The sequence below is a fragment of the Phocoena phocoena genome, chromosome 19, assembly GCF_963924675.1.
Source record: "Phocoena phocoena chromosome 19, mPhoPho1.1, whole genome shotgun sequence".
Classification (NCBI taxonomy): Eukaryota; Metazoa; Chordata; class Mammalia; order Artiodactyla; family Phocoenidae; genus Phocoena; species Phocoena phocoena.
Genome location: NC_089237.1, coordinates 19,624,559 through 19,652,428, shown reverse-complemented (window position 1 = coordinate 19,652,428; position 27,870 = coordinate 19,624,559). Strand labels below are relative to the sequence as shown.

General features: G+C 49.5%; 1 protein-coding gene across 2 annotated transcripts; it reads left to right on the top strand.

Annotated features, from left to right (window-relative positions):
- The first annotated feature begins 306 nt into the window (after window positions 1-306).
- ODAD4 (outer dynein arm docking complex subunit 4) lies at window positions 307-27,764 on the top strand. Of its 2 annotated transcripts, XM_065896978.1 has the most exons (12): window positions 307-485; window positions 2,323-2,454; window positions 2,709-2,859; window positions 3,507-3,568; window positions 4,052-4,217; window positions 5,526-5,750; window positions 5,936-6,143; window positions 11,632-11,718; window positions 18,972-19,168; window positions 22,627-22,727; window positions 24,338-24,422; window positions 27,033-27,764. In XM_065896978.1, the coding sequence occupies exons 1-12, from the start codon at window positions 372-374 to the stop codon at window positions 27,578-27,580; spliced, it is 2,076 nt and encodes a 691-aa protein (XP_065753050.1). In that variant the 5' UTR covers window positions 307-371; the 3' UTR covers window positions 27,581-27,764. The 2 variants fall into 2 exon arrangements, with proteins under 2 accessions (XP_065753050.1, XP_065753051.1); XM_065896979.1 differs by lacking the exons at window positions 22,627-22,727; window positions 27,033-27,764 and having other exon boundaries at window positions 372-485; window positions 24,338-24,348.
- The last annotated feature ends 106 nt before the right edge of the window (window positions 27,765-27,870 follow it).

The following is a 27,870-nucleotide window of genomic DNA, read 5'->3' as shown; positions in this document are numbered from 1 at the left end:
TTACCCCTATTTGGAATTCTGCCCCCGACCTTCTTCCTGTTTTCCTGACTGTAAATTCTGAACGCCACGCAACGCCGAGAAGAACCGATGTAGCGTGCAACGGCCAACATTACAGAGCGCTCCCCCCTCGCAGGCGCCTTGCAGCCGCTGGCCACGAACTCCTCTCGCCCCGCTCAACGCGCGGCTGCCTGGACGCATGCGCACGCTGGCAGCGGTTGTGCCCGGGACTCAGCCATGCGCGCGAGGGGCGGGGCCGGAAGCAAGTCTACGTCTCCCTGTTGGTAAGAGACGGAGCTTCCGCAAGCCAGACAGACGTTCTCAGGCTTCTTTTCCTCCCTTTCTCTGCTTCATCGTCTCCGAATTGCGTCACCATGGCGGACCCAGAAACTGAAGGCCTGCGAAGCACCTTCCCCTCTTACATGGCGGAGGGCGAGCGGCTCTATCTGTGCGGGGAGTTCGCTAAAGCCGCCCATAGCTTCAGCAACGTGAGTCGCGCTCCGAACCTATCAGCCACCCATCACTGAGGTCCTGATGATTCCTGAACCACCCTATTGTTTCCATTATTTCACTGTTACTGATTGATGCACACCTGTCACAGATAAGCCCCTGTTTGGCCGTTTTCTACCAATTCCCACTTGCTTTCTGCCTGGTTGTTAATAACCAACCTCTGTGTTAACACTGACCTCGTCTCCTACATTTTTACTCAAATGTTTCGCGATTGGCCTCCTTCCTCAGTTTCCCATAACTGGTTGGGAGATTGGCTGGGAGGCTGCTTGCAGAAGTGAAGTCTGGCACACGGTTGCTTCTGGAAGGTGGTCAGTGAATAACATCATAAAACTCTAGTATAAATAGCTCCACTCGACCCTAAGGGATTGAGTGCTATTTTAGGATACCAGGCGTACTGTTAAGTGGCAAGCTTATGGGGGAGGTGCTGTTATTACGCCATTTTGTAGATGAGGAAACTGATATAGAAGTCGAGTAACACGTCCAAGATCACTGAACTAACGAGTGGCAGAGGAAGGATTCAAACTCAGGCACTCAGACTTCAGTGCTGAGGTGCTAACTACCATACTCTACTGTACTGTCTCCCAAATAAGCTCTCGTATGTTTTTATGACTGTTTCTTTTATAACAAATAGCCCGCTTGGTACAAATGGAGTGGTAGGATAGCCCTGTAACCAGTCCGAAGGCTCCCCCTAAAGTCAAGCTTCTCAACTGCTACCTAGAGTCTTTTGGCCCTTTGGATCACCAACCACATCCTAACACTAAAAATAATTGATCGGATGGGCCAACAGTTAAGTTCAGGGGCCCTGCCCCGCGCATTCTCCTCTTTCTGGATCCTGTTTCATCCTGGAGAAGCTCAGGTAGTGAGAAAAGAACATCTTGAGGGCCTATAGCTTTAGGTGAGAAGTGGGCTTTTCTAGGAAGAGAAAGTAGCTACTTTCTCTTCCTGGAGAAGTGTGAAGGTCTTAGACAGGGGCGGGTACAGTCTGATGCCTCAGGAAGGACAGTACACTGCAGACTATGGTAATGGTCTTAAGAGAAGGGAGGACATGGGGAGTAGAGGAAGCATTCTGCTGCCACTTTAGGGCCAAAATCACAGGTTCCATTTTCCCCGCACTTTCATCTTAATCCCCTGAAATAGTGATTCATTCTCAAATAAGCTATGTAAAAAGAGAGGGCACGTGGAATGGCTAACCAAGTTGCAGATTGTCTAAAATCCATTTTGTTAGCCTCCAGAAGGCTTAGCCTCCGAGTAGTATTTTTTTTTCTTTTCTTTTTTTTTTTTTTAAACATCTTTATTGGGGTAGAATTGCTTTACAATGGTGTGTTAGTTTCTGCTTTATAACAAAGTGAATCAGTTATACATATGCATATGTTCCCATATGTCTTCCCTGTTGCGTCTCCCTCCCTATCCCACCCCTCCCGAGTAGTATTTTGAATGTGTTGTGCAGCCATTACGGGTTCATGGTTGAATTTTTATGCACCAAACACCCTATGATTCTGAGTGGACTGGAGGCATCCCAGACACTAGGAGAAATTCCGAATATCCACGGGGTAGCATGTTCTCACATCTCAACCAGTGGTTTCCACAGTAGCTTGTGATTTTACCTTGTTCCAGATGAGCCAGATGCAGATAGCCTAGTTGAGTGAGCGGAGATCAGTGTGGTGCTGCTTTTAGTCTGAAAAGATCCAAAGACCTGTTTGCTGGCCTGTGGAGTCCCCTTGAAACTCTGGCAGGAGGGTTTGGGCTGCTGTGTCCATTTCGGCTTCTTACCTCGCCCTGCCTGGTGCCCGTTGACCTGAGTGGTTTCTTTCTCAGGCTCTTCACCTTCAGAACAGAGATAAGAACTGCTTGGTTGCCCGCTCCAAGTGCTTCCTCAGGATGGGAGAGCTGGAGAAATCCCTGGCAGATGCTGAGGCTTCACTCCAGGGTGACCCGACTTTCTGCAAGGTGACCGTAAGGGTGGGAGGACTCACTCTTTCTTCATCACTGCCACTGGCTGCAACAGCCTCTGATTAGTACTGGTTGAAGAACCAGCCAGACTGCCTGGAGTTGATTGCCGTTTCCCTTCATAGGTTATTTGCCTGGCTCTCTGCCCCTGTATCCCAACATTTATCCTCAAGCCAGGGACCCTTCTGTTCCACCACACCTGAGTCCTAGAAGGCCTTGTCTGCCCTCCTTGATTTGACTTGCTCTCATTTCAGGGGATTTTACAAAAGGCGGAGACCCTGTACACCATGGGAGACTTTGAATTTGCCTTGGTGTTCTATCATCGAGGCTACAAGCTGAGGCCCGATCGGGAATTCAGAGTCGGAATTCAGAAAGCCCAGGAAGCCATCAACAATTCAGTGGGAAGTGAGTGACCGTGAGGCCTATGCCCTTATCCAGGAGGATCCTGGAATCCTTAGGTTTGGGGGAAGGCCCGAGGTGCACTGGGTGAGCAGCCACCACCGGAAGGGCTACAGGGAGTCCCAAGCGTGGATCTGGCCGCTCATGATTTCCTTGAGGATTAGGAACTGTCCACTGGGAAGACCAGTCCCCCGATCCGCTGTACCGAGCACTGCAGTGTCTGGTTCTCTCCAAAGGCAGATGAGAAGCACCATTTTACTCACCCCAAGACAGACGAGTAGGGCTCTTTTTGGCCTCCTGTCATAGGGTAGAATGTGGTCCTGAGCCCAGCCTTCCCCGGTCCCTGGCTTCCTCCCTTACCTCATACGCACCAAGGGCTGGCTCTGCCCATTAGCTTAGTGGGGGTGGGGGTGGGTGGAGAGCTTGCCACTGTGGGCGGCACAATGTGGAAGTGGAGAGCACCCCTGGTGCCCAGGGCCTGCTGTGGCCTTAGGCTAGTGGGGGCTGCCTGGCTCCTAGGAGACTGTTGAACCATTTGCTTGCTAGCCAGCTTCCACCATCCTCCTGCCAAAGGCAACTATTTCCACATAAAATAGGTGATAGATTGTGCCTGGGGGCCCGGCCGACCTGAGCCCCAGCTTTTGTCCTTGCAGGTCCTTCTTCTATTAAGCTGGAGAACAAAGGGGACCTGTCCTTCTTAAGCAAGCAGGCGGAGGTAAGGGCCCTGGCTGCTCTGACATCATGTCCTTCGGAAGGCAGAGGCCACACGTGCCTGAGGAGCACAGGAAGTTCAGCTTGGTGCTCTGTGATGACCTAGAGGGGTGGGATGGGGGCAGTGCTGGGAGGGAGGCCCAAGAAGGGGGGGATATAGGTATACATAGAGCTGATTCACTTCACTGTACTGCAGAAACTAACACAACACTGTAAAGCAATTATACTCCAATAAAAAAAAACAAGTCTTAATGGCCCTCGTGCCTGGGAGTGATGAGCTCCTGGCCAGTGCGGGCAGTCATGAGATTCTGCCCCAGCTCCTGAGGGGTTTTGGGAGTGTAGCTGTTCCTGGACCAGACACACTCCATGGTTCTCAGCCCACGGAGGTCCTGGAGGGAGCGGTCTGGGATCACAGGCTCAGGGGACCTTGGCTGGGTGCTCCAGGCTCCTTTCTCAGGCTCTGTTGGGTATTGCTCCATATTCCCAGAGCGTGAAAGCCCAGCAGAAGCCTCATCCCGTGAGACAGCTGGTACACCATCCCAAGAGAGAGTCCAAGCGGAAGGGCTCGCTCAAGAGCGAGAAGACCATCCGACAGCTCCTGGGCGAGCTCTACGTGGACAAGGAGTATCTGGAGAAGCTCCTGTTGGATGAAGGTTTCAGACACTTTTTTTGCAACAGGGAATTCGGGGCGAAGGAAATCTGGGGTGGATGCTTAACGTATAAGCCAGAGGCAGAGCCTTTCAAAGGATATTTGCCGACACGTTCCTCTGGAACCATTCTCATTTTACAGATGAGGAAACCGAGGCGTAGGGAGGTTAAGTAACTCAGTGACACGGCTCTCGGATTTGAATCCAAGAAGTCCAGTTTCTGAACCAGAGCTCTTAAGTGCTATGGTACCCTGGGAGGGAACGCCGAAGATTTACCACTGCGGTCCCCAAAGGGGTATCCCCTGAGCCTTCAGTCTGTACAGAGGGCAAAGGAATCCAGCTTGGAGGTGCTAGAAGGGAAATCCTAGGACCGTGGAACCATAATGTCCTAAAACCTCATCTTCTCTAATCCCTCCTTTTATCAGAGAGGCCCCGAATGGGGAGTAACTTGTCCAAGGTGACGAGCAAACTAGTGGTGGAGTTGGCAGCAGAGCCCAGGCCTCCTAACCTCCAGTGCAGCACTCTTCCCACCACACCATGCTGGCAGGGAGAGGAAGTAGGACAGAGCCTATATCCTCATTAGACATTCATTGTATGACTGTCTCCTATAAACACGGGTGGTGGGAGTGTTGCCATTAGCTATTGAGCCTGAGCAGGGATCACCCTTGAAGCCAACGCCTTTTCTCCAGAACTGACTTCCCAAGGTCCTGTGTAGGATTCCTGGCAGGTTGCGTCTCGGGGGCAGCTTCACTGCTGGCACAACTCCTCTGTCACAGGCCTGGATGCTTCCCTCCCTGCAGAGGAGCTTCCGTGGAAGCAAGAGGTGGCCGGAACATTACCCAGGTGGCCTTGCAGCTTTGCTCCCAGCTCTGACCTCTGGTCAGGCAGGTGGGCAGAGCTCGGGCATGCCCCTCCAGGTCCCAGCTTGCACTGGCACACTTGGCACCTGGGGACTTGCTTGTCACTGGCAATCTGGACCAGGTTGTGCATTTCGACTTTGTCTTCTCTGAGGACACAGCTTGAAATAAGGGAGCCCCGAGGGCTGGGAGCTTTTCAGAAAGCTATCTACCAGCTGCTGCTTCTGCTAGCTCCTCATGTCTTGTCGTAAGGGGCCTATGCTCGAAGCCCTGTGCCATGAGAGTGCCTGAAGAAGGGGGCTCTGGCCTTGTCTGGACCCAGTTAGACCCACTCTCCCACCCATGTGCTCTTGCTTTCATTACTGTCCCCCAATTCCAGGGACAGGTCCCCACAGGGAGACCCTTAGCCAAGAGGAGGTGACTCCCCTTAGACGCCTCCCCACACCCTTGCCCACAGACCTGATCAGAGGCACCATGAAGCACGGCCTGACCGTGGAGGACCTCATCATGACGGGCGTCAACTACCTGGACAGGCGCAGTGACTTCTGGAGACAGCAGAAGCCCATCTACGCCAGGGAGCGGGACCGGAAACTGATGCAAGAGAAGTGGCTGCGGGACCGCAAGCGCCGGCCCTCACAGACGGCCCGCTACATCCTCAAGAGCCTGGAGGACATTGACATGTGTGGGTGTTCTCAGAAGGGCGGGCCTGTGGCCAGGTGGGGACAGAGCCGCACGGCAGCCGGAGCCCCTGGCTTCGCTGGCCTGTGGATGGAATCTGGAGGGGGAAGTGGGCTCCCCTGTCATCCGGCGGGGCGGGGGGGGGGGGGGGGCTGCTCCCCGCTCCATTCCGCCTCTCTTCCTTCCCAGTGCTGACCAGCGGCAGTGCTGAAAGCAGCCTTCAGAAAGCTGAGAAAGTGTTGAAGAAGGTTCTGGAATGGAACAAAGAGGAGGTGCCCAACAAGGACGAACTGGTTGGAAACTTGCACAGCTGCATAGGGAATGCCCAGATGGAGCTGGGGCAGATGGTGGCAGCCCTGCAGAGCCACAGGAAGGACCTGGAGATCGCCAAGGAATAGTGAGTGCCTGCAAGGGCTTGGAAGGCCAAGCGGCCGAGGCCTGGGGCGGGGGCTACGTCTCGGCCTTTTGCCAGGGCTGCTGGTGGCTGAGCTCCCACTTTCTGCCCTGCGTGCCTGAGGTGGATTCCCCCAGAGGGAGGAGCCACCTATCCAGGACAAGGGCACACCTAGACTGTCAGCTTTTCTTTGCCACAAAAGGAAGGTAGTGGCCCCAGATTCCAAAAAGCTCCCAGTGGTTTGGCTCTTAGGGATATTTTTATTTTTATGTCATCTCCACAAGCATTCATCAACTCCAGACATGCCAGATGTTGCTAGCATTGCGAACACAGCAGTGACCAGACACAAGGCTCATTTCCCTGCAGAGATAAAACAAAAAGTGACACAGCTAATAAATTGCAGCTGTGATAAGTGTCATAAGGAAAAAGTACAGGACCCGGTGCTACGAAAAGTGTATTCCAGGAGGACTTGACTGGGTGTTGGGGACACACTTGGCTTGTGGGAGGGCCCAGAGGTTGGCAGGAGGGAGCTTAAGGCCGAGAGGAGACTGGACCAAGCAGGTAGGGGTTGGATCAAGCAGGGCCTCGGAAACCATGGCACTGACTAAGAGCTTGGGCTTCGAAGTTGTACCTCCCAGCTGTGGGGCCTTAGGCAGACACTTAACTAACCTCTTGCAGCCTGGGTCTCCTCTGTCAAATGGACAGAACAGTAGCCCTTACCCAATAGGGTAGCAGGGAGGGCGACATGCAGAAGTTTACATGAAGGTCTCAGAACAGCGCTGCGTGTCCGTGATGACTACTGTGTTGGTTCTCGGGAACCAACTCTTCCCGAGACTTGATGGCCCCTCTCAGGGGTACCATCACTTTCTGGGCACCCTGGTTCTAACCTCTGGAGTCATTTGTGACCTTCTCTTGCCCGGTTCTACTCACCCCACAGTTCTGAGCCTCTCTCAGTCTCCCATCCTCCCATTTCTGTTTTAACTTTTTAAAAACTTCTTTAATTTACTTATTTTGGCCACACTGGGTCTTAGTTGCAGCATGCGGGATCTCTTATTGTGGCACACAGACTTCTTAGTTGTGGCATGCGGGATCTAGTTCCCCGACCAGGGATCAAACCCGGGCCTCCTGCATTGGGAGCACGGAGTCTTAGCCACTGGACCGCCAGGGGAGTCCCTCCCATCCTCCCACTTCCTCTCAGGTCAGCCCTCACCTCTCCCTGCCTCGAGCTGCTCCCACACGTCACCTCCAGAGACATGCTGATTTTCACCTGTCGACTGTCCTTCCGCTGCTGACACACAGGCCTTGGGCCCTCACCTCCTGCAGGTTAAAAGCAAATGCTTTCGCTTGGCACTCAGGGTGCTCTCTGAACCCACTTCTGCACAGCCCTCCAATGTCAGTCCACCCTTGTGGGCCAAACCGGATCTCCTGAACACGCCCGCCACCTGTGTTCTCCCCCTTGCTCATCCGAGTCCTAGAAGCCGTCCGTCCGTTCCCAGCTCATTTCTCACCTGCCCTCACCGTGCTGAGCAGGAATCTCGCATGTTGGCCATTCCAGGAGTAGAAAACAAGCAAACAACAACCAGCTTTGGTGACAGACCTGAATTTGATTCCTGCCTTTGGCACTTAGAAGCAGTGTGGATTTGATTCAGTTGCTGACCCTCTCAGTTTCCTCATCTTTAATGAAAACATAATAATACCAACTCATGGGGATTTTGAGGATTAAATAAGTATATACAGTACTTTGGATCCAACGTTCTCCCGTGCCCTAAAGACATAAATCTTTACTTCTTGCCTCCCTTCTGAGCTCCGGACCTGCATATGCACCAGAGTCCAAGGCATTTCCACTTGGATGTCCCACAGGAGCCCCAAAGTGGAGCCCCTCATCTTCCTGCCAAATCTCTTGCTTCAGAGCCCCCTATCCGTGAAGATGGCACTGCTGGCCACTCAGTCCCCAGGAAGGAGCCAAGGTAGCTTCCCAGACACCTCCCTCCCCTCACCACTCACGCCAGCCCGCCATGGCCCATCCACGCCTCCTCCTGCCATCAAGAGAACATTCCCCGGACTTCCCTGGTGGTGCAGTGGTTAAGGGTCTGCCTGCCAATGCAGGGGCCACGGGTTCATGCCCTGGTCCGGGAAGATCCCACATGCTGTGGAACAACTAAGCCCGTGCGCCACAACTACTGAGCCTGCGCTCTAGAGCCTGCGAGCCACAACTACTGAGCCCACACGCTGCAACTACTGAAGCCCGTGTGCCTAGAGCCCGTGCTCCGCAACAAGAGAAGCCACGGCAATGAGAAGCCCGCGCACCACAACGAAGAGTAGCCCCCGCTCGCCGCAACTAGAGAAAGCCCGCATACAGCAATGACCCAACACAGCCAAAATAAATAAACTAATTAATTAAAAATAAATTTAAAAAAAATTCCCTTCTCTCATTCCCTCCCACAGCTCAGTCCAGACCTTCCTCACTTCTTGCCTGTTTCCTCCGACCTGGGTTTCCTGCCGCCCAGCTGGCCCTTCTGTGCAAAACAAAGCCAGTGGTTGGGAGACAGTTCCAGCGCCCGGGTCTGCTCAGGTCAGACCGTCCTTCCTGACCTGACTTACCCTGACCTCGGTTGACCAGGCTCTCTCTGGGCCCTTGGGCACCCTGAGCCCTGGCCAGCACCTCTCGGCTCTGCTTCTGTTCAGCCTTCTCTTTTGCCAGCCCTTTCTTCATCAGCTCCCTCCTCCCCATCCTTCAAATTGTAAAGAAGTGTTTTTTTCTTGGGGAAAGCCCACCATGTGCCCCAGAGTGACTTAGCAGCCCTGCTCCGTGCTCCCTCTCCACACGCCATACGTTTCTCGCCTGCCCTGTAGACCTCGGACTTTTCTACTCCCTTTCTCTTCCCAGCATCTGCCACGTAATGGGCATGTGATGCATGTGTGCTAAGTGGCTGATTAAGCAAACAGAGGTGTTCCTTAAACAAGCTTAGTTCCTTTGCAACATCCACAAATGGGCCTCCAGTCTTTTTTTTTTTTTTTTCCCCTTGGCTGCGCTGGGTCTTAGTTGCGGCATGCATGCGGGATCTAGTTCCCCGACCAGGGATCGAACCCAGGTCCCCTGCATTGGGAGCGCTGGAGTCTTACCCGCTGGACCACCAGGGAAGTCCCCGGGCCGCCGGTCTCACCCATGAGTCTCACCTGTGTGCCCCACGGGTGTCCTCAGTGGAATCAGCCCTGCCCCCACCTCCAAAGCCCACCATCCTTCCAGGCACAGCTCAAATCCCAACTTGTCTGAGCATCTTCTTCAGTGATTCCAGCCCTCAATTCCTTTCTCTGATTACTCTGTGGATGACTTGATGGCAGGCTTTCTCAGTCCCACTACTGTCAAAGATAACAGTACACATTATTGTTATGAACAAAGTAACATATTTCAACTTGTCTCTTCACACCGGAAAAGAGCATCCACTCTGGAAGGGGAGGCTGACATCAGAGCAGCAAACGTGGCCCAGAAGCCGAAGAGAGAGGAGCTGAGGGGGCCTCAGAGAGGAGGGAAGGAAAAGATAGGACAAGAGGGGTGGCTCCCTAGGGCAGGGGTGGAGGGCTGGGGGAACGGCAGCTCGTGTGCTGGGCAGGGGGGCCAGGACCTGTGGGGAGGGAGGAGGGAGGACCTAGCCGGAAGTAGTGAGGGCCTATGAGGGCTTTGTTTTCACACCAGTCCGCGGCCTTGTGCTCGACCCAGAACTGTGTGGTGCTAAGTCTCCCCACAGCCCTCAACACCACACTCCCCTCGCTTCCCTGCGGCCGCGTTGAGATGTGTCCCCTTGGCCCCTTTTCAATGTATTTACCTACATACTTATGCACATGTACACATACATAGGATTTTTAAAACAGAAGTGACTCACTTCTGTGGTTTCTTAAAAAAGAACGTGCCTTGGAAAGGAATGTCTTATTCTTCGAATAGCTTCATAGGTATTTCAGCACCCACAGTACGCACGTAGGTAACTGCATCCCTGCGGACAGACACTGAGGCTGTTCCCTTTTGCCAGCACACACAGAGCTTCGCTGAGACTGCAGACAGATGTGGGTATGTCTGCGGGTAGACGGATGGCTTGGTCAGGTTTGCATTTAAAAGGCAGCGGGGCCACGGTGGGGAGACTAAATCAGAGCAGAGTTTCCTGGAAGACGAGGAAGTCTGCCACTGTGGGCCAGGGGCTGAGGGGCGAAGGGAAGAAGGGGAGCTTGCCTGAGAAGGGAGGGAGTCAGGGAGGGATGCTGGGGGAGGGGACTGCAGTTGGGGGAGGGCTTTCTTGGTTTATTTGTTGGGAAGGAGGTATTTTTTAACAGATCAGAATGTTCATATGGTAATATGGTAATAGTAAAGAACCAGTGTAGTGGGGAGCAATTGCCTTTTCTTTATGGAAATATCTTTTTTTTAAGGTGTAAATTTTTTTACTGAAGTATAGTTGATTTACAATGTTGTGTTAATTTCTGCTGTACAGCAAAGTGATTCAGTTATAAATATATATACATTCTTTTTCATATTATTTTCCACTTGATTTATCATAGGATATTGAATATAGTTCCCTGTGCTATACAGTAGGACCTTGTTGTTTATCCATTCTATACGTAATAGTTCCATCTGTTAACCCCAAACTCCCCCTCCATCCCTCCCCCCCCGCCATTTATGGAAATATATTCATCGCTTTTCTGATGACACGTGAATACTGAAAAGATTATGTGGATAAATTAAAAGTTTCCTTCGTACTCTCATTTCCCTTGGGTAATCACTGTTAATAGTTAGATTTACATCTTCTATTTCTTTTTAAAATGCCCGCTTTTTAATTTATTTACTTATTTTTTGGTGGTTTAAAACAACGCATTTATTCTCTTATAGTTCTGAGGGTTGGCTGTCTGAAGGCAGTTTCCCTGGCCATAATCAAGGTGTTGGTAGGGCCACACTCCTCCCAGAGGCTCTGGGGAGAATCAGTTTCCTTGCCTTTTCCAGCATCTAGAGCTGCAGTTACTGCACTCCTGGGCTCGTGGCCTCTTCCTCCATCGTCAGAGCTTTGAGCACAGCTTCTGCTTCAGGCCCGCACATTCACTTTTAACACTTAATGGGGCAACGGACGTTGTATGTGTTCCCATAATCTGACTTTTTAACTTAATATATCAGGGACTTTTTTCGTACACAAAAAATTGCACTGATTGAATTCAGATTGTTTCCACTGTTTATTACTACAAACAACACTCTGTTGAGTGTCCTTGTTACGTTATATTCTGGAGGTGAATTCCTAGAAGGGAAGTTGCTGGACCAAAGGGATATCTTTGCAAGCTGTTGCCTGTTTGCCCTCCGGAAAAGTCCCGATAATGTCCGTTCCCGGCCACAGGGCTCAAGAGGGCCTGGGTACCGCAGGCTTGCCAGCCTGGGCATCGTCCCTCCAACTGGCCCGTCTTTGCCTTCTTTTCAGTTTCCGTAGTGCCTAGAATGCCTTGTCTTGCTTCTTCCCCACAGCGATCTTCCTGATGCCAAGTCCAGGGCCCTGGACAACATTGGCAGGGTTTTTGCCAGAGTTGGGAAATTCCAGGAAGCCATTGACACGTGAGTGACCCGGGACTGTCCCCTCCCTACTCTGGGGCCAGGACATCCCACCCTCCCACTGGACTCCCAGACTGGGGCAGGATGTCAGGCAAAGAGGCATCGGAAGACCCGAGTTTGGCTCCTGGCTGTGCTAAGCGACCAGGGGCAAGCCACTTCATAAACTCTGTGGCTCATCAGTTAAATTAATTAATAGAATAGAATCATTATTTTCTCCAAATTTCCCAGTGACAAGAGTCACCGAGGACACTTGTTAGGCATATGAATTACTGGGCCTCTCCCCTGGGAATTCTCATTCTCCAGGTCTGGGTTAGAGCTCAGGAATCTGACTTTAACAAGTACTCCAGGTGACCCTTACTTTGGGCAAGTTCAGGACCAGGTGGACCATTGACTTCTGGGAGCCCTTCAGCGGTTATTCTGTCCCTCTGTGCAGTCACATCGGGTCACTGGGAATGGAGTCTGAGCTCTCCAGAGGGCTTAACTGCTGGACTTTTCATGTCCAGCCCTGGGGCTGGTGACCTGCTCCAGTGGGGTGACTCAGCCCCAGGGAGACTCGGGAGCGGGCTTGACCGCACAGAGAGAAGTTGTCCTTCAGGCCTTCGTGGCTTGACTGGAATAGACTCGATCACCAGAGCCTTCTGTTCCACGTCATATGGTTTCCCAAATGGCCCCTGGTGTCTAGCTGCCAAAAGACAGAGGCCTGTGAGTGTTTACCTACCTACTTGTATCTTTCTTACATTAAAATACATATATTTCTTTTTAAATAAAAATTTAATACATGTCAATCCCAATCTCCCAATTCATCACCCCCCCACCCCTGCCGCTTTCCCCCCTTGGTGTCCATACGTTTGTTCTCTACATCTGTGACTCAATTTCTGCCCTGCAAACTAGTTCATCTGTACCATTTTTCTAGGTTCCACATATATGCATTAATATACGATATTTGTTTTTCTCTTTCTGACTTACTTCTCTCTGTATGACAGTCTCTAGATCCACCCATGTCTCTACAAATGACCCAATTTCGTTCCTTTTTATGGCTGAGTAATATTCCATTGTATATATGTACCACATCTTCTTTATCCATTCATCTGTCAGTGGGCATTTAGGTTGCTTCCATGACCTGGCTATTGAAAATAGTGCAGCAATGAATGTTGGGGTGCATGTGTCTTTTTGAATTATGGTTTTCTCTGGGTATATGCCCAGTAGTGGGATTGCTGGGTCATGTGGTAGTTCTATTTTTAGATTTTTAAGGAACCTCCGTACTGTTCTCCATAGTGGCTGTATCAATTTACATTCCCACCAACAGTGCAAGGGGGTTCCCTTTTCTCCACACCCTCTCCAGCATTTGTTGTTTATACATTTTCTGATGATGCCCATTCTAACTGGTGTGAGGTGATACCTCATTGTAGTTTTGATTTGCATTTCTCTAATAATTAGTGATGTTGAGCAGCTTCTCATGTGCTTCTTGGCCATCTGTATGTCTTCTTTGGAGAAATGTCTATTTAGGTCTTCTGCCCATTTTTGGATTGGGTTGTTTGTTTTTTTAATATTGAGCTGCATGAGCTGTTTAAATATTTTAGAGATTAATCCTTTGTCCGTTGATTTGTTTGCAAATATTTTCTCCCATTTTGAGGGTTGTCTTTTCGTCTTGTTTATGGTTTCCTTTGCTGTGCAAAAGCTTTTAAGTTTCATTAGGTCCCATTTGTTTATTTTTGTTTTTATTTCCATTACTCCAGGAGGTGGATCAAAAAAGATCTTGCTGTGATTTATGTCAAAGAGTGTTCTTCCTGTGTTTTCCTCTAAGAGTTTTATAGTGTCCAGTCTTACATTTAGGTCTCTAATCCATTTTGAGTTTATCTTTGTGTATGGTGTTAGGGAGGTTTCTAATTTCATTCTTTTACCTGTAGCTGTCCAGTTTTCCCAGCACCACTTATTGAAGAGACTGTCTTTTCTCCATTGTATATCCTTGCCTCCTTTGTCATAGATTCGTTGACCATAGGTGCGTGGGTTTAATCTCTGGGCTTTCTATCTTGTTCCATTGATCTATATTTCTGTTTTTGTGCCAGTACCATATTGTCTTGATTACTGTAGCTTTGTAGTATAGTCTGAAGTCAGGGAGTCTGATTCCTTCAGCTCCGTTTTTTTCCCTCAAGACTGCTTTGGCTATTCGGGGTCTTTTGTGTCTCCATACAAATTTTAAGATTATTTGTTCTAGTTCTGTAAAAAATGCCATTGGTAATTTGATAGGGATTGCATGGAATCTGTAGATTGCTTTGGGTAGTGTAGTCATTTTCACAATATTGATTCTTCCAATCCAAGAACATGGTATATCTCTCCATCTGTTGGTATCATCTTTAATTTCTTTCATCAGTGTCTTATAGTTTTCTGCATACAGGTCTTTTGTCTTCCTAGGTAGGTTTATTCCTAGATATTTTATTCCTTTTGTTGTAATGGTAAATGGGAGTGTTTCCTTATTTCTCTTTCAGATTTTTCATCATTAGTGTATAGGAATGCAAGAGATTTCTGTGCATTAATTTTGTATCCTGCTACTTTACCAAACTCATTGATTAGCTCTAGTAGTTTTCTGGTGACATATTTAGGATTCTCTATGTATAGTATCGTGTCATCTGCAAACAGTGACAGTTTTACTTCTTCTTTTCCAATTTGTATTCATTTTATTTCTTTTTCTTCTCTGATTGCCGTGGGTAGGACTTCCAAAACTATGCTGAATAATAGTGGTGAGAGTGGACATCTTTGTCTTGTTCCTGATCTTAGAGGAAATGCTTTCCGTTTTTCACCATTGAGAATGATGTTTGCTGTGGGTTTGTTGTATATGGCCTTTATTATGTTGAGGTAGGTTCCCTCTATGCCCACTCTCTGGAGACTTTTTATCATAAATGGATGTTGAATTTTGTCAAAAGCTTTTTCTGCATCTATTGAGATGATCATATGGTTTTTATTTTTCAATTTGTTAATATGGTGTATCACATTGATTGATTTGCGTATATTGAAGAATCCTTGCATCCCTGGGATAAATCATGGTGTATGATCCCTTTAATGTGTTGTTGGATTCTGTTTGCTAGTATTTTGTTGAGGATTTTTGCATCTATATTCATCAGTGATATTGGTCTGTAATTTTCTTTTTTTGTAGTATCTCTGGTTTTGGTATCAGGGTGATGGTGGCCTCATAGAATGAGTTTGGGAGTGTTCCTTCCTCTGCAATTTTTTGGAAGAGTTTGCGAAGGGTGGGTTTAGCTCGTCTCTAAATGTTTGATAGAATTCACCTGTGAAGCCATCTGGTCCTGGACTTTTGTTTGTTGGAAGATTTTTAATCACAGTTTCAATTTCATTACTTGTGATTGGTCTGTTCATATTTTCTATTTTTTCCTGGTTCAGTCTTGGAAGGTTATACCTTTCTAAGAATCTGTCCATTTCTTCCAGGTTGTCCATTTTATTGGCATAGAGTTGCTTGTAGTAGTCTCTTAGGATGCTTTGTATTTCTGTGGTGTTCGTTGTAACTTTTTCAATTCTAATTTTATTGATTTGAGTCCTCTCCCTCTTTTTTTTTTTTTTTTTTGCGGTATGCGGGCCTCTCACCGCTGCGACCTCTCCCACCGCGGAGCACAGGCTCCGGACGCGCAGGCCCAGTGGCCATGGCTCACGGGCGCAGCCGCCCCGCGGCATGTGGGATCCCCCCGGACCGGGACACGAACCCGTGTCCCCTGCATCGGCAGGCGGACTCCCAACCACTGCGCCACCAGGGAAGCCCCTCTCCCTCTTTTTCTTGATGAGTCTAGCTAATGGTTTATCAATTTTGTTTATCTTCTCAAAGAACCAGCTTTTAGTTTTATTGATCTTTGCTATTGTTTTCTTTGTTTCTATTTCATTTATTTCTGCTCTGATCTTTATGATTTCTTTCCTTCTGCTAACTTTGGGTTTTGTTTCTTCTTCTTTCTCTAGTTCCTTTAGGTGTAAGGTTAGATTGTTTATTTGAGATTTTCCTTGTTTCTTGAGGTAGGCTTGTACAGCTATAAACTTCCCTCTTAGAGCTGCTTTTGCCACATCCCATAGGTTTCGGATCATCGTGTTTTCATTGTCATTTGTCTCTAGGTATTTTTGATTTCCTCTTTAACTTCTTCAGTGATCTCTTGGTAATTTAGTAACATATTGTTTAGCCTCCATGTGTTTGTGTTTTTTTACGTTTTTTTCCCTGTAATTGATTTCTAATCTCATAGCGTTGTGGTCAGAAAATATGCTTGATATGATTTCAATTTTCTTAAATTTACTGAGGCTTGATTTGTGACCCAAGATGTGATCTATCCTGGAGAATGCTCTGTGCGCACTTGAGAAGAAAGTGTAATCTGCTGTTTTTGGATGGAATGTCCTATAAATATCAATGAAATCTATCTGGTCTATTGTGTCATTTAATGCTTGTGTTTCCTTATTACTTTTCTGTTTGGATGATCTGTCCATTGGTGTAAGTGAGGTGTTAAAGTCCCCCACTATTATTGTGTTACTGTCCATTTCCTCTTTTACAGCTGTTAGCAGTTGCCTTATGTATTGTGGTGTTCCTATGTTGGGCGCATATGTATTTATAATGGTTATATGTTCTTTTTGGATTGATCCCTTGATCATTAAATAGTGTCCTCCTTCCTTGCCTCTTGTAACATTCTTTATTTTAAAGTCTATTTTATCTAATATGAGTATTACTACTCCAGCTTTCTTCTGATTTCCATTTGCATGGAATATCTTTTTCCATCCCCTCACTTTCAGTCTGTATGTGTCCCTAGGTCTGAAGTGGCTCTCTCGTAGACAGCATATATATGGGTCTTGTTTTTGTATCCATTCAGCAAGCCTGTGTCTTTTGGTTGGAGCATTTAATGCATTCATGTTTAAGGTAATTATCAATATGCATGTTCCTATTACCATTTTCTTAATTGTTTTGGGTTTGTTTTTGTAGGTCCTTTTCTTCTCTTGTGTTTCCCACTCAGAGAAGTTCCTTTAGCATTTGTTGTAGAGCTGGTTCGGTGGTGCTGAATTCTCTTAGCTTTTGCTTGTCTGTAAAGCTTTTAATTTCTCTGTTGAATCTGAATGAGATCCTTGCTGGGTAGAGTAATCTTGGTTGTAGGTTCTTCCCTTTCATCACTTTAAGTATATCATGCCACTCCCTTCTGGCTTTGTAGAGTTTCTGCTGAGAAATCAGCTGTTAACCTTATGGGAGTTCCCTTGTATGTTATTTGTCGTTTTTCCCTTGCTGCTTTCAATAATTTTTCTTTGTCTTTAATTTTTGCCAGTTTGATTACTATGTGTCTCAGTGTGTTTCTCCTTGGGTTTATCCTGTATGGGACTCTGTGTGCTTCCTGGACTTGGGTGGCTATTTCCTTTCCTATGTTAAGGAAGTTTTCGACTATAATCTCTTCAAATATTTTCTCGGGTCCTTTCTCTCTCTTGTCTCCTTCTGGGACCCCTATAATGTGAATGTTGTGTTTAATGTTGTCCCAGAGGTCTCTTAGGCTGTCTTCATTTCTTTTCATTCTTTTTTCTTTATTCTGTTCCACAGCAGTGAATTCCACCATTCTGTCCTCCAGGTCACTTATCTGTTCTTCTGCCTGAGTTATTCTGCTATTGATTCCTTCTAGTGTATTTTTCATTTCAGTTATTGTGTTGTTCATCTCTGTTTGTTTGTTCTTTAATTCTTCTAGGTCTTTGTTAAACATTCCTTGCATCTTCTCGATATTTGCCTCCATTCTTTTTCCAAGGTCCTGGATCATCTTCACTATCATTATTCTGAATTCTTTTTCTGGAAGGTTGCCTATCTCCACTTCATTTAGTTGTTTTTCTGGGGTTTTATCTTGTTCCTTCATCTGGTACATAGCCCTCTGCCTTTTCATCTTGTCTATCTTTCTGTCAATGTGGTTTTTGTTCCACAGGCTGCAGGATTGTAGTTCTTGCTTCTGCTGTCTGCCCTCTGGTGGATGAGGCTATCTAAGAGGCTTGTGCAAGTTTCCTGATGGGAGGGACTGGTGGTGGGTAGATCTGGCTGTTGCTCTGGTGGGCAGAGCTCAGTAAAACTTTAATCCACTTGTCTGCTGATGGGTGGGGCTGGGTCCCCTCCCTGTTGGTTTTTTGGCCTGAGGCAACCCAGCACTGGAGTCTACCCGGCTCTTTGGTGGGGCTAATGGCAGACTCTGGGAGGGCTCATGCCAAGGAGTACTTCCCAGAACTTCTGCTGCCAGTGTCCTTGTCCTCTTGGTGAGCCACAGCCACCCCCTGCCTCTGTGGGAGACCCTCCAACACCAGCAGGTAGGCCTGGTTCAGTCCTATGGGGTCACTGCTCCTTCCGCTGGGTCCCGACGCACACACTACTTTGTGTGTGCCCTCCAAGAGTGGAGTCTCTGTTTCCCCCAGTCCTGTCGAAGTCCTGCAGTCAAATCCCGCTAGCGTTCAAAGTCTGGTTCTCTAGGAATTCCTCCTCCCATTGCTGTACCCCTGGGTTGGGAAGCCTGATGTGGGGCCACCTTCACTCCAGTGGGTGGACTTCTGTGGTATAAGCGTTCTCCAGTTTGTGAGTCACCCACCCGGCAGTTATGAGATTTGATTTTACTGTGATTGCGCCCCTCCTGCCGTCTCACTGTGGCTTCTCCTGTGTCTCTGGATGTGGGGTGTCCTCCTTGGTGAGTTCCAGTGTCTTCCTGTCGATGATTGTCCAGCAGCTAGTTGTGATTCTGGTGTTCTCACAAGAGGGAGTGAGAGCCCGTCCTTCTACTCCACCCTCTTGAACCAATCCCTGTATCTTTTTATAATAAAACGTTTTATAGTAAGTGTGCTTAATGTTAAAATATTAATTTGGAAAATATAGAAAAGTAAAAGAGAAAGTCTTCGGGCCCACCCCCCAAAGCCAAGTACTAATTCTAATCCCGCTCTTCCTTTTATTGGTATTTTGTTTTTCATTCCAGTCTTTTCTCTGTGTTGATTTTCTCTTACATGTGCTTAATGATATTCTTCAATGTTATTGTTATTTCAAATCCTGTTTTACAAACATTATTTTCAACTCTTGTATCGTCAAAGCCAGTCCCATAGATACAGCAAAATAACTTTAGTAGTTTAAAAATATGTTAATGCTTGTTAGCTCCACCCCTAAAAGGGGTGGTAGTTGGAGAACAGTTTTTCTTCTGCCACCAGTAGGAAGCCCAGCCTCCTACGGCTGAGTGCAGGGCCTGAGCGGAAGGAGCTGACCCTGGTTCTTGTGTCCCCAGATGGGAGGAGAAGATCCCTCTGGCCAAAAGCACCCTGGAGAAGACCTGGCTGTTCCACGAGATTGGCCGCTGCTACTTGGAGCTGGACCAGGCCTGGCAGGCCCAGAATTATGGTGAGAAGTCCCAGCAGTGCGCTGAGGAAGAAGGGGACATCGAGTGGCAGCTGAACGCCAGTGTTCTGGTGGCACAGGCACAAGGTATGGGCCCCATGAGGACCACCCTATCTTTCCCACGTCAGGGCCGGGAATCCTGTGGCCTGAACTTACCATCCCAGTGTATCCCTGCGTTGAGAGTTCCGATTCTGAGAGTGGGGATACACCCCTGCATTTTGACCAGCGTATGTAGTGCCTACTTTAAGCTAAGCTCAGTTAGGGCTTGGGGGCCCCTGAGAGCCGCCCTGCCCTTGAGGAACTCATCTGCAGACCAGCACAGTGTCATGTCGTCATCAAAACAGCGCCACTCCTCTTGCCTCGGTCGCCTTTACATGTGCCTTCTTGTACCTAATCACCGTGCAAGCCAGCGATGGAGGCATTATTGCCCCCTTATAGTTGGGGAAACGGAGACTCCGAGTGGTTCAGCAGATTGCCCCAGGTCACGTGAGGGAACTTTTTAGGGTGATGGAAAAGTTCTAAGATCGGGTTGTGCTGATCATTGCACAAGCCTATAAATTTACCCCAGATCGTTGAACTGTATACTTACGAACGGGTGCATTTTATACTAAGTGAATTACATCTCAATAAAGTTGGTAAAAAACAGCAAGGGGCAGGGGTGAGGAGGAACAGATGAAACAAGATTGGTGATATTTTGGTATTTTTTAAATTTTTTAAATTTTATATTGGAGTATAGTTGATTTACAATGTTGTGTTAGTTTCAGGTGTACAGCACAGTGATTTAGTTACACATGTACATAGGTCTATTCTTTTTTCAGATTCTGTTCCCATATAGGTTATTACAGAGCACTGAGTAGAGTCTCCTGTGCTGTGCAGTAGATCCTTGTTGCTTATCTGTTTCATATGTAGTAGTGTGTATATGTTAATCCCAACCTCCTAATTTATCCTAATTTCTCTCTCCCCATAACCTTTCCCCTTTGGTAAGTTTGTTTTCTAAGTCTGTGAGTTAGCTTCTGTTTTGTAAATCAGTTTATGTGTATCATTTTTTTTCCCTGCGGTTTTTTTTTTTTTTTTGCGGTACGCGGGCCTCTCACTGCTGCGGCCTTTCCTGCTGCGGAGCACAGGCTCTGGACGCGCAGGCTCAGCGGCCGTGGCTCACGGGCCCAGCCGCTCCGCGGCACGTGGGATCTTCCCGGACCGGGGCACGAACCCGTGTTCCCTGCATCGGCAGGCAGACTCCCAACCACTGTGCCACCAGGGAAGCCCTATGTGTATCATTTTTTAAGCTACCACATATAAGTGACGTCATATGGTATTTGAAGCTGGGTGATGAGTAATGGGGGCTCATGATACTATTCCTCCGACTTTTCTGTATATTTGAAATATTTCCTAATATGAACTTAAAAAACAAATAGCTTACAGTAATAAGCAAGCAGTGGAGCTCGGGCTCCTAATCTCTGTGCTGAGCTGCCCTGCTCCGGGCACGCAGCTGACCCCAGAGAAGGAGGAAGCGTGATAGGTGCTCTGATCAGGGGCCTTAGCACTTATTCACATCCCAGATGCTTACCTGGCACCTTCTAGGCACCAAAGCTGGGCATACAGTAGGGAGCAAAACTGGTAACTATCTCCTGCCCGCATGCCTGAGGAGTAACTTTTAAGCAGAAACATTAAGAATGCAAAGGCACCAGCTGTTCCAAGATCTGAAGACAGAACTTTTCGGCCAAAGGGACTGCATTTAGGGAGGTGGGCAGGAGTTTGGCTGATTTAAGAAACTGAAGGAGACCATTGTCAAGCTCCTGGGGGCCAGGAAAGTCTGGAGAGAGGAGGCTGGTGAGGGGCCAGACCCACAGGGACTCCTGGGCCTCGTTACGTCTTGTAGATTCTTCCCTAAAAACATAGAGAAAACCACTTGAAAACTGTAAACTGGGGAAGACATGACTACTGTGGCTTTTCCTAGAACTCTTTCCTGTTCCTGGAGGACTTTTCTTTCTTTGGCTGTGCAGCAGGGCTTGCACGATCCTAGTTCCGCAACCAGGGATTGAACCCAGGCTCCAGCTGTGAAAGCACCCAGTCCTAACCACTGGAGGTCTTATTAGGCCCTGAGGGCCTTTGGAGAAACAGGCCACTCACTGCCGGTCTCAGTTTCCCCACTCTAGGGTGGAAAAATCCAGTCGAGTGCAGCAGCCCGAGAGCCACTGGGTTGTAGAGGCAACACAGCCGAGCGGGCAGATCTTGGGCTCTGGGCCCTCCTGGCAAGTGCCACTCTGTGTCTCAGTTTCGTCCTCTGTAAATAGGGATAATTATATCAATAGTATGTACCTAGAGGGTTGGTGTGAAGAAATAAGGTAATACCTAAGCGTGTAAGCACTTAGAACAAGAACTAGCATATAGCGAGCACTCCAGAAATACTCATTTCTTCCTTCCTGCCCTCTCGTCAGCTTCCCATAAGTGTTTCTAACACAGATGAGAAACAATTACAATCCTTAGAAAAGTCAGTTTATGGCTCAACGAAAATGTAAATATAAATATGTAGATTTGTGGATACACAGAGGGGGGAAAAGAAGAGGAAAAGGGCTCCCAGAATGAAGATAACTTCAGGTTATGGATTCAGTTAAAAGGAACGGCCTTTACTGCGTCACTCCCGTAAGTGTTATGACTCCTATTCCGACCTGCGGTGTCCGAATGACATTGACATTTATTCAGGGTGGTCTCTGAGGGATTACAGTGACTTTCCTTCCTTTCAAATGTGTATTTGAAAAAGAAATATGTAGTGACCTCATTCACTGTGACTCTACAGACTTTCAGAACTATATTAGAATTGCTTTTCAGATATAATGCCTTTTGCAGTTTGACTTATGGACACAAGGCCCTTCTTTCCCCGGGGATCCCAAAGCAGTTCATGGGGAGGGGTGGATCTTGGGGTCCTCAGTTATAAGAGGAAGCAGTGGTGTGTAAAGAAAGTGGAGTGTGGTGTTCCCAGACCCTGGCAGGTGAGCACTTTTCTCCTTCCTTCCTGAAATTAACCTCTTTTCAAGGGCAGTCAATCAGTCCATAGGCCATCATCCCTGGCCCAGCACTAACCTGTCTGGTGAGTGAGCTCGGGGGAGCTGCCTCCTCTCTGGGTTCGGATTGTACCAGTGGGCATTGATGTCCCAGCCGCTGGCCCACGAGTCACAGCCAGCCCATCCAGATGTGTTTGGTCTCCACAGTGTTCTTAACAAATTTGAGTGAACATTAAAAAAAAAAAAAAGATCTTTTCTGGAACAATCTAAAGATGGGGCAAGATGGAGTTGTCCCCCTGGAGACGCATGATGTGGGCACAGCCCCCTTCCCTCACTGACTCTTTGCACCTGAAATCCAAGGCTCAGCTTCTCAGGTTCTGGTCCTTAGCGGTGAGGACCCAGGAAATGTCTGGAAAGGGTGGTGCTGGGAGGCCCAGATGCTGCCCGCCTGGGGCTGCTCCCGAGGGCCACTGGCACCTGCAGGGCAGCCGTAGCATGCAGCACACAGTGTCACAATCTACCTGTCTCCCTCGTGCTCTTCAGTGAAGCTGAGAGACTTCCAGTCGGCAGTGAACAACTTTGAGAAGGCCCTGGAGAGAGCGAAGCTCATCCATAACAGCCGGGCACAGCAGGCCATCATCAACGTAAGCCTCTTCCCCGCAGGGCCGGCTCTGGGGCTGGGTGGGCCCCCCCCCCACCCCCCAACCGCAGGGCGCATTCTGGGTAGGGCAGTGGCTCTCCACTGTTTGTTACTGCCATCAGGTTATATAGCAACCCAACCAATACCCATACTGTGAACTTTTTATTTTGGGCCACGCCCTGCAATGCAGCTTGCAGGATCTTAGTTCCCAGACCAGGGGTCGAACCCGCACACTCGGCAGTGCACGCTCGGAGTCCCAGCCACTGGACTGCCAGAGAACTCACCTCAATACACATATTTTTCTTTGAAAAAACAGACAAAAAATAGAAAGTTTTACAAAGCATATTTACCTTTACTATGTACACTGATATTTCCTACTCTATTCTATTTTCTTTTCATTCCTTTTCTTTAATGCTGGCTGAGCCCTCCTAAGCGCGTTTTGGGACTTGCAGTTTGAAAAGTACCAGCCCCCCCCATCCCCCGCCCCGCCCCCAGGAGCCGATAAGAAATCAGCGTGATTGCCTCACCCTCTTGCGCTGCTTGGTCAGGCAGCCATTTAGAGTAAAAGGAATTAAAAGTAAGTAAAAGTTACGGTTCAGTTCCTCAGTCACACCAGCCATGTTTCAAGGGCCCAATAGCCACGTGAGGCCTCTGGGTACCACACGGTGCAGATCTAAAGTCTTCCCATCACTGCACCAAAGGTGACGACCATGGTCCCGGCCCTCAGGAAGTGTGGTGTCTACAGGAAGCTTAGAACACAACGCCCTCGTTCCTGACCCGTGCGACAGGGACTAGGGGATTCAGCGTGAGAGCCTCGGCGGGTAGGCAGGGCTGGGCCTTTCCCCTACAGGAGGGTTTGAGGTCGCCTTGGAGGCTGGGCAGGTTTTGAAAGTAGGAGGCAAAGAGAAGCGCCTGTCAAGCCAAATGGACCCACGGCCCTAAGTGGCTCCTCATGGGACCAGGCCCCTGACCTTTCACCCCCCGGAATGGCATCTCCAGGCAGGAAACCATACAGGGGGGGGGGTGCAGACCAACGCTGCACAAGAGAGTCCAGGCCCGGCAGACGTTTCCTGAGTGTTTAGTGGTGTTCTGCCCCGGGTGGGTCGGGGGAGGGCTGCGACGAAGAGGGCAGAGTTGCCCTCAAGATGCACACAGGCTGAGTTCCAGGTCCCCGGGGGTCCTGCAGACACCGTGGGAGCCCTTCAGAAGGCAGGCCAGCCCCCAGCCACAGTGTGTGGCTGAGTCCCCTGGCTTGCTGCCTGGCTGAGGGCTGAAGGGCTTGCCTTGTCTCTTTTACACTGGCTGAAGCCAAGAGAAGCTTTAGGTAAAAAGGTGGGACTCAGTAGACAGACGCAACCCCCCAGAACAGGCCTGAGCCCGAGGGAAATGAGTTTGAGTTGCCTGCAAGCCGTGCTATCTCTCATACCACTTTGTGTGGGGAGTTCCAAGTGCATAGTATCCACTAACCTCAGGGCGGCAGTCTTCAGAGGAGCCAGGGGAAAGGGGAGGGGGCAGGGTTCTGCACAGCCCTGCCTCCTGGCGCTGGGGCTTGGGTGGGGAAAGGACAGGTCACACGGGGTTAAGAGAGCTCACCAGCTCCTCTGCCACCCACAGGCCCTGGATGATGTCAACAAGGGGATCATTGAAGAGCTGAAGAAAACCAACTACAGGGAGATACTCAAAGATAAGACAGAGAAAGGTGAGTTCTGGGGCCCAAAGACGGCAACCTCAGAACGCTCCCTCTGCTTTCCTTCTGGCAGTATTCGCCATGCTTTCCTGCCATTCCTTCGGTCGGGGGCTTGGCACTGCTCACCAAGTATTCTGATTTCAGTGCCGCCACCAACCCCAGCCTTTCTTGGGACAGGAGAGGGAGACCTCGGGCTGGGGTCAGAACCCATGCTGTCTGCCCTATTTCTTCAGTACTCCCGTATTTCTTTAATCAATTCATCAACTACTTGTTGAGCTCTTGTCACGTGCCAGGAAGGTGTGAGATTTGGGAGGAGACAGAAGCTTGGTCCCTGCCCTGGAGGAGCCCACAGCCCAGTGGGAGAGCCAGGCGATTAGAGTTGCCGGCGACCAGGGCTCCTGCACTGGAGCCTGCTGTGCAGGGGGACAGTGCTCTGCTGTGAGGTCCCGGGCAGGGGCGCTCCCAGTTCTGTGGGGAGGTAGGGAATGCTTCCAAGAGGGAGAATCTTCTGCTTCAGGCTCCAAAAGATGCCCAAGCATTTTCCAGATACAAGATGGAAGGTTGAGGGCATTTCCGGTGGGAAACAGCAGGAGCAAAGACAGAGGTGGAATGACAGTAGCTTACACTGCGGGGGCTCTTACCGCTGGCCCGACACTGGGTTAAGCATTAGGCAGAATGATCTCACTCGGTCCTCACCACCTAGGAGGTAGGTACTGTTTTGGGGGCACTGGAGCCTGAGTGATCTGCCCACGTCACACAGCAGTCTGACTCGGATCCACACGCTCCCCTGCTGCCGGCAGCTGCTCTTCAGGGCCAGCAGTGGGCAGCGCAGGGGACCCAAGGGCCAGCCGAGGTGCACAGGTGGCAGGGTCTAGCCCTTATCACATTCTTTCTCCCGAGGGCTCCAGGGAGTAGAGAGGCCTTTGATCCCCCGCCTTGCTCTAGGTGTCTGACTGGCTCCCATGAAAGGAGTGAGGGAAGGGGAAGTGGCTGGGACTCCAGGCCCCACCGTCGACAGGGACCAGGGACGGGCCCCAGAGGGGCAGGGATGATAAGAGAAGCTGACCTCCACTCGGTGCTTCCTGCATGCCAGGCGCTCGTCTGAGCTTTATACATACCGACTCATCTGATCCCAGAGCACTAAGAAATAAGTATTCCGTGCTTGATTTTACGGGTGTGGACATGGAGGCAGAGGGGTTAAAGTCCCACAGCGGATTCCAGTCTCCAGCAGCCTACCTCTGGAACCCATGCTTTTCCCACGCTTGTGCAGTTTCTGTCTGCCCCTCTGAGGGGCCCTCCCTCCAGCCAAATCGCAGTAAAGGGTAGCTGGGGCTGGGGCTCCGGGCTCCTCGGGGGACAGAGCCCCTTGCAGGCACCGAGGCTGAAGCCCTCTCTGATCCAGGTACAGCAGCGGGAATTTGGGCATGGGGTTTCTGGGCACCTGAGCAGCCAGATGACAGCCTTTTATTATCCAGCACCTGCCACGTGGTGGCCAGATCCCCTCAGAGATCTGCCTGTGCCTCCACACACCCTTGGAACTGCGCTCAGAAGCCACAGAAGGAATAATGTGAAGGGTACAGCAGGGAAGTGGCAGATGCTCCAAGCATCCTCCTCCCTTGGCCGACGGAGTGCTGGGAAAGGCATCCTGAAAACTCCTCCGGAAGGCCCTGAGGCCGGCAGCTGCTGGGCACTTCCCTTCCCGGACAGCAGGTGGCAGCATTGCATGTGTCTTGGCCAAACCACGTCATTTTCCTGCTCTGAACCCAGAGCCCCTATAGGCGGCTTAGAAACCAGGACTTCCAGGAAGTGGAAGGAGACTCAGGAAGGGATTGGTAACTTTTCTCTGTAGCTGGTAAAAACAACGAGCAAAGATCCCTTGGGTTGTAAAATTGCTCTCCATCCGAACTTCCACCACAATCTGCTCACATTTTTACGGGGAACCTCCCAACAAGTGATGAATATGCTTCCCAGGGACGAAGGGAAATGCAGAACGGGGATGCTGGAGGAGAAGCCTCTGTCCTTTCCCAGCACCTGTGCTAGTTCTCGTAGGGAAAAAGAAAGAATGTGGTCTGGGGGCAGACTGTCCTGGGTTCAAATCCTGGCTCTGCCAGTTATTTATTTGCAGTGTAACCATCGTGTGTGATTTCCCCTCTATCAATCTCAGGTCCCTCGACTGCAAACTCGAATCAGTAACACTATGAAATTTTTTTTTTTTTTCTTTGCGGTACGCGGGCCTCTCACCGCTGTGGCCTCTCCCGTTGCGGAGCACAGGCTCCGGACGCGCAGGCTCAGCGGCCATGGCTCACGGGCCCAGCCGCTCGGCGGCACGTGGGATCCTCCCGGACCGGGGCACGAACCCGCGTCCCCTGCATCGGCAGGCGGACTCTCAACCACTGCGCCACCAGGGAAGCCCTCTATGTTGTTTTTTGGTGACTGAACGGTATAATCTGTGCCGCTCACATGATGCCAGGAACAGAGCTGGTGCTCAGTAAATGATCCCTTTTCTCATTTTGGAAAGGGGTGCTGTCTCTTAGAAGCACAGGTCCCCACAGGCTGGGGTTCCCCCAGGCCCGGAGACGGACAAACTTCTACCTTTCTTCCCTCCTTTCTCTTGTTTTTCAGAAGATGCCACTACGTTGGATAGTATAACAGTGATGGCAAAGGAGAAGGAAACGATGAGAATGAGAGATGAACCCGAGAAGGTCACTGAGAAGGTGAGGAAGCAGTGCGAGCGGGAGCAAATGGAGAGTGAGAAAGCGACCGAAGGTGACTTGTCTAAGGAAACCCTGGGGATCACAGCTAGTGGACCAGAAGAACATAGCCAGAGAGGAGAAGTAGAAAAAGCCAGCCCCTCAAGGAGAAAAGAACCAGCTGCGATGGAGGGAGGTCCAGGAGATGTTGCCGAGGGACAATCTGGAGAAGCAGGCAGGAAACTAACAGCAGTGAACAGAGGGGAAACAAGAGAAATTTACAGGAGGCCTTCAGAACTGGACCAAAACCTCTCAGAAGAATCAAGCACGAGGGAGTCCGAAGGACTAGAGAAGACACTTTCAGAAATCGGCAGAAGAGGGTCCAAAGTACTGGGGAAAACAGAATCGGGAGAAATAAGAGAACCAGAAATAACAGAAAATTCTGAAAAAATGGAAAAAGATGAAAAGGAAGACGAATGAAGCCATCGAGCAGGCATTACAATCGGGAGGCTGGCGTTCACAGGGACCACGGAGATCTTATTAAACTGGACCTTCAAGCTGAGATTTGTCTCTAATAGGAAAACGTGGACTGGGTCCCACAGGTCACCTCTGTCTCTTTCTATTACTGTGTTCCCTTTAAATGTGCATCTTTCACTCTTACAAACCCTGAGTCTGTCATTTTGCCTCCTTACCCCCACCCATTCTCAGAAGAGCCTTAGAGAATGAATGAGTGGGCATGGGGTACCACTTTCCAGGCAGAACTCTGATGT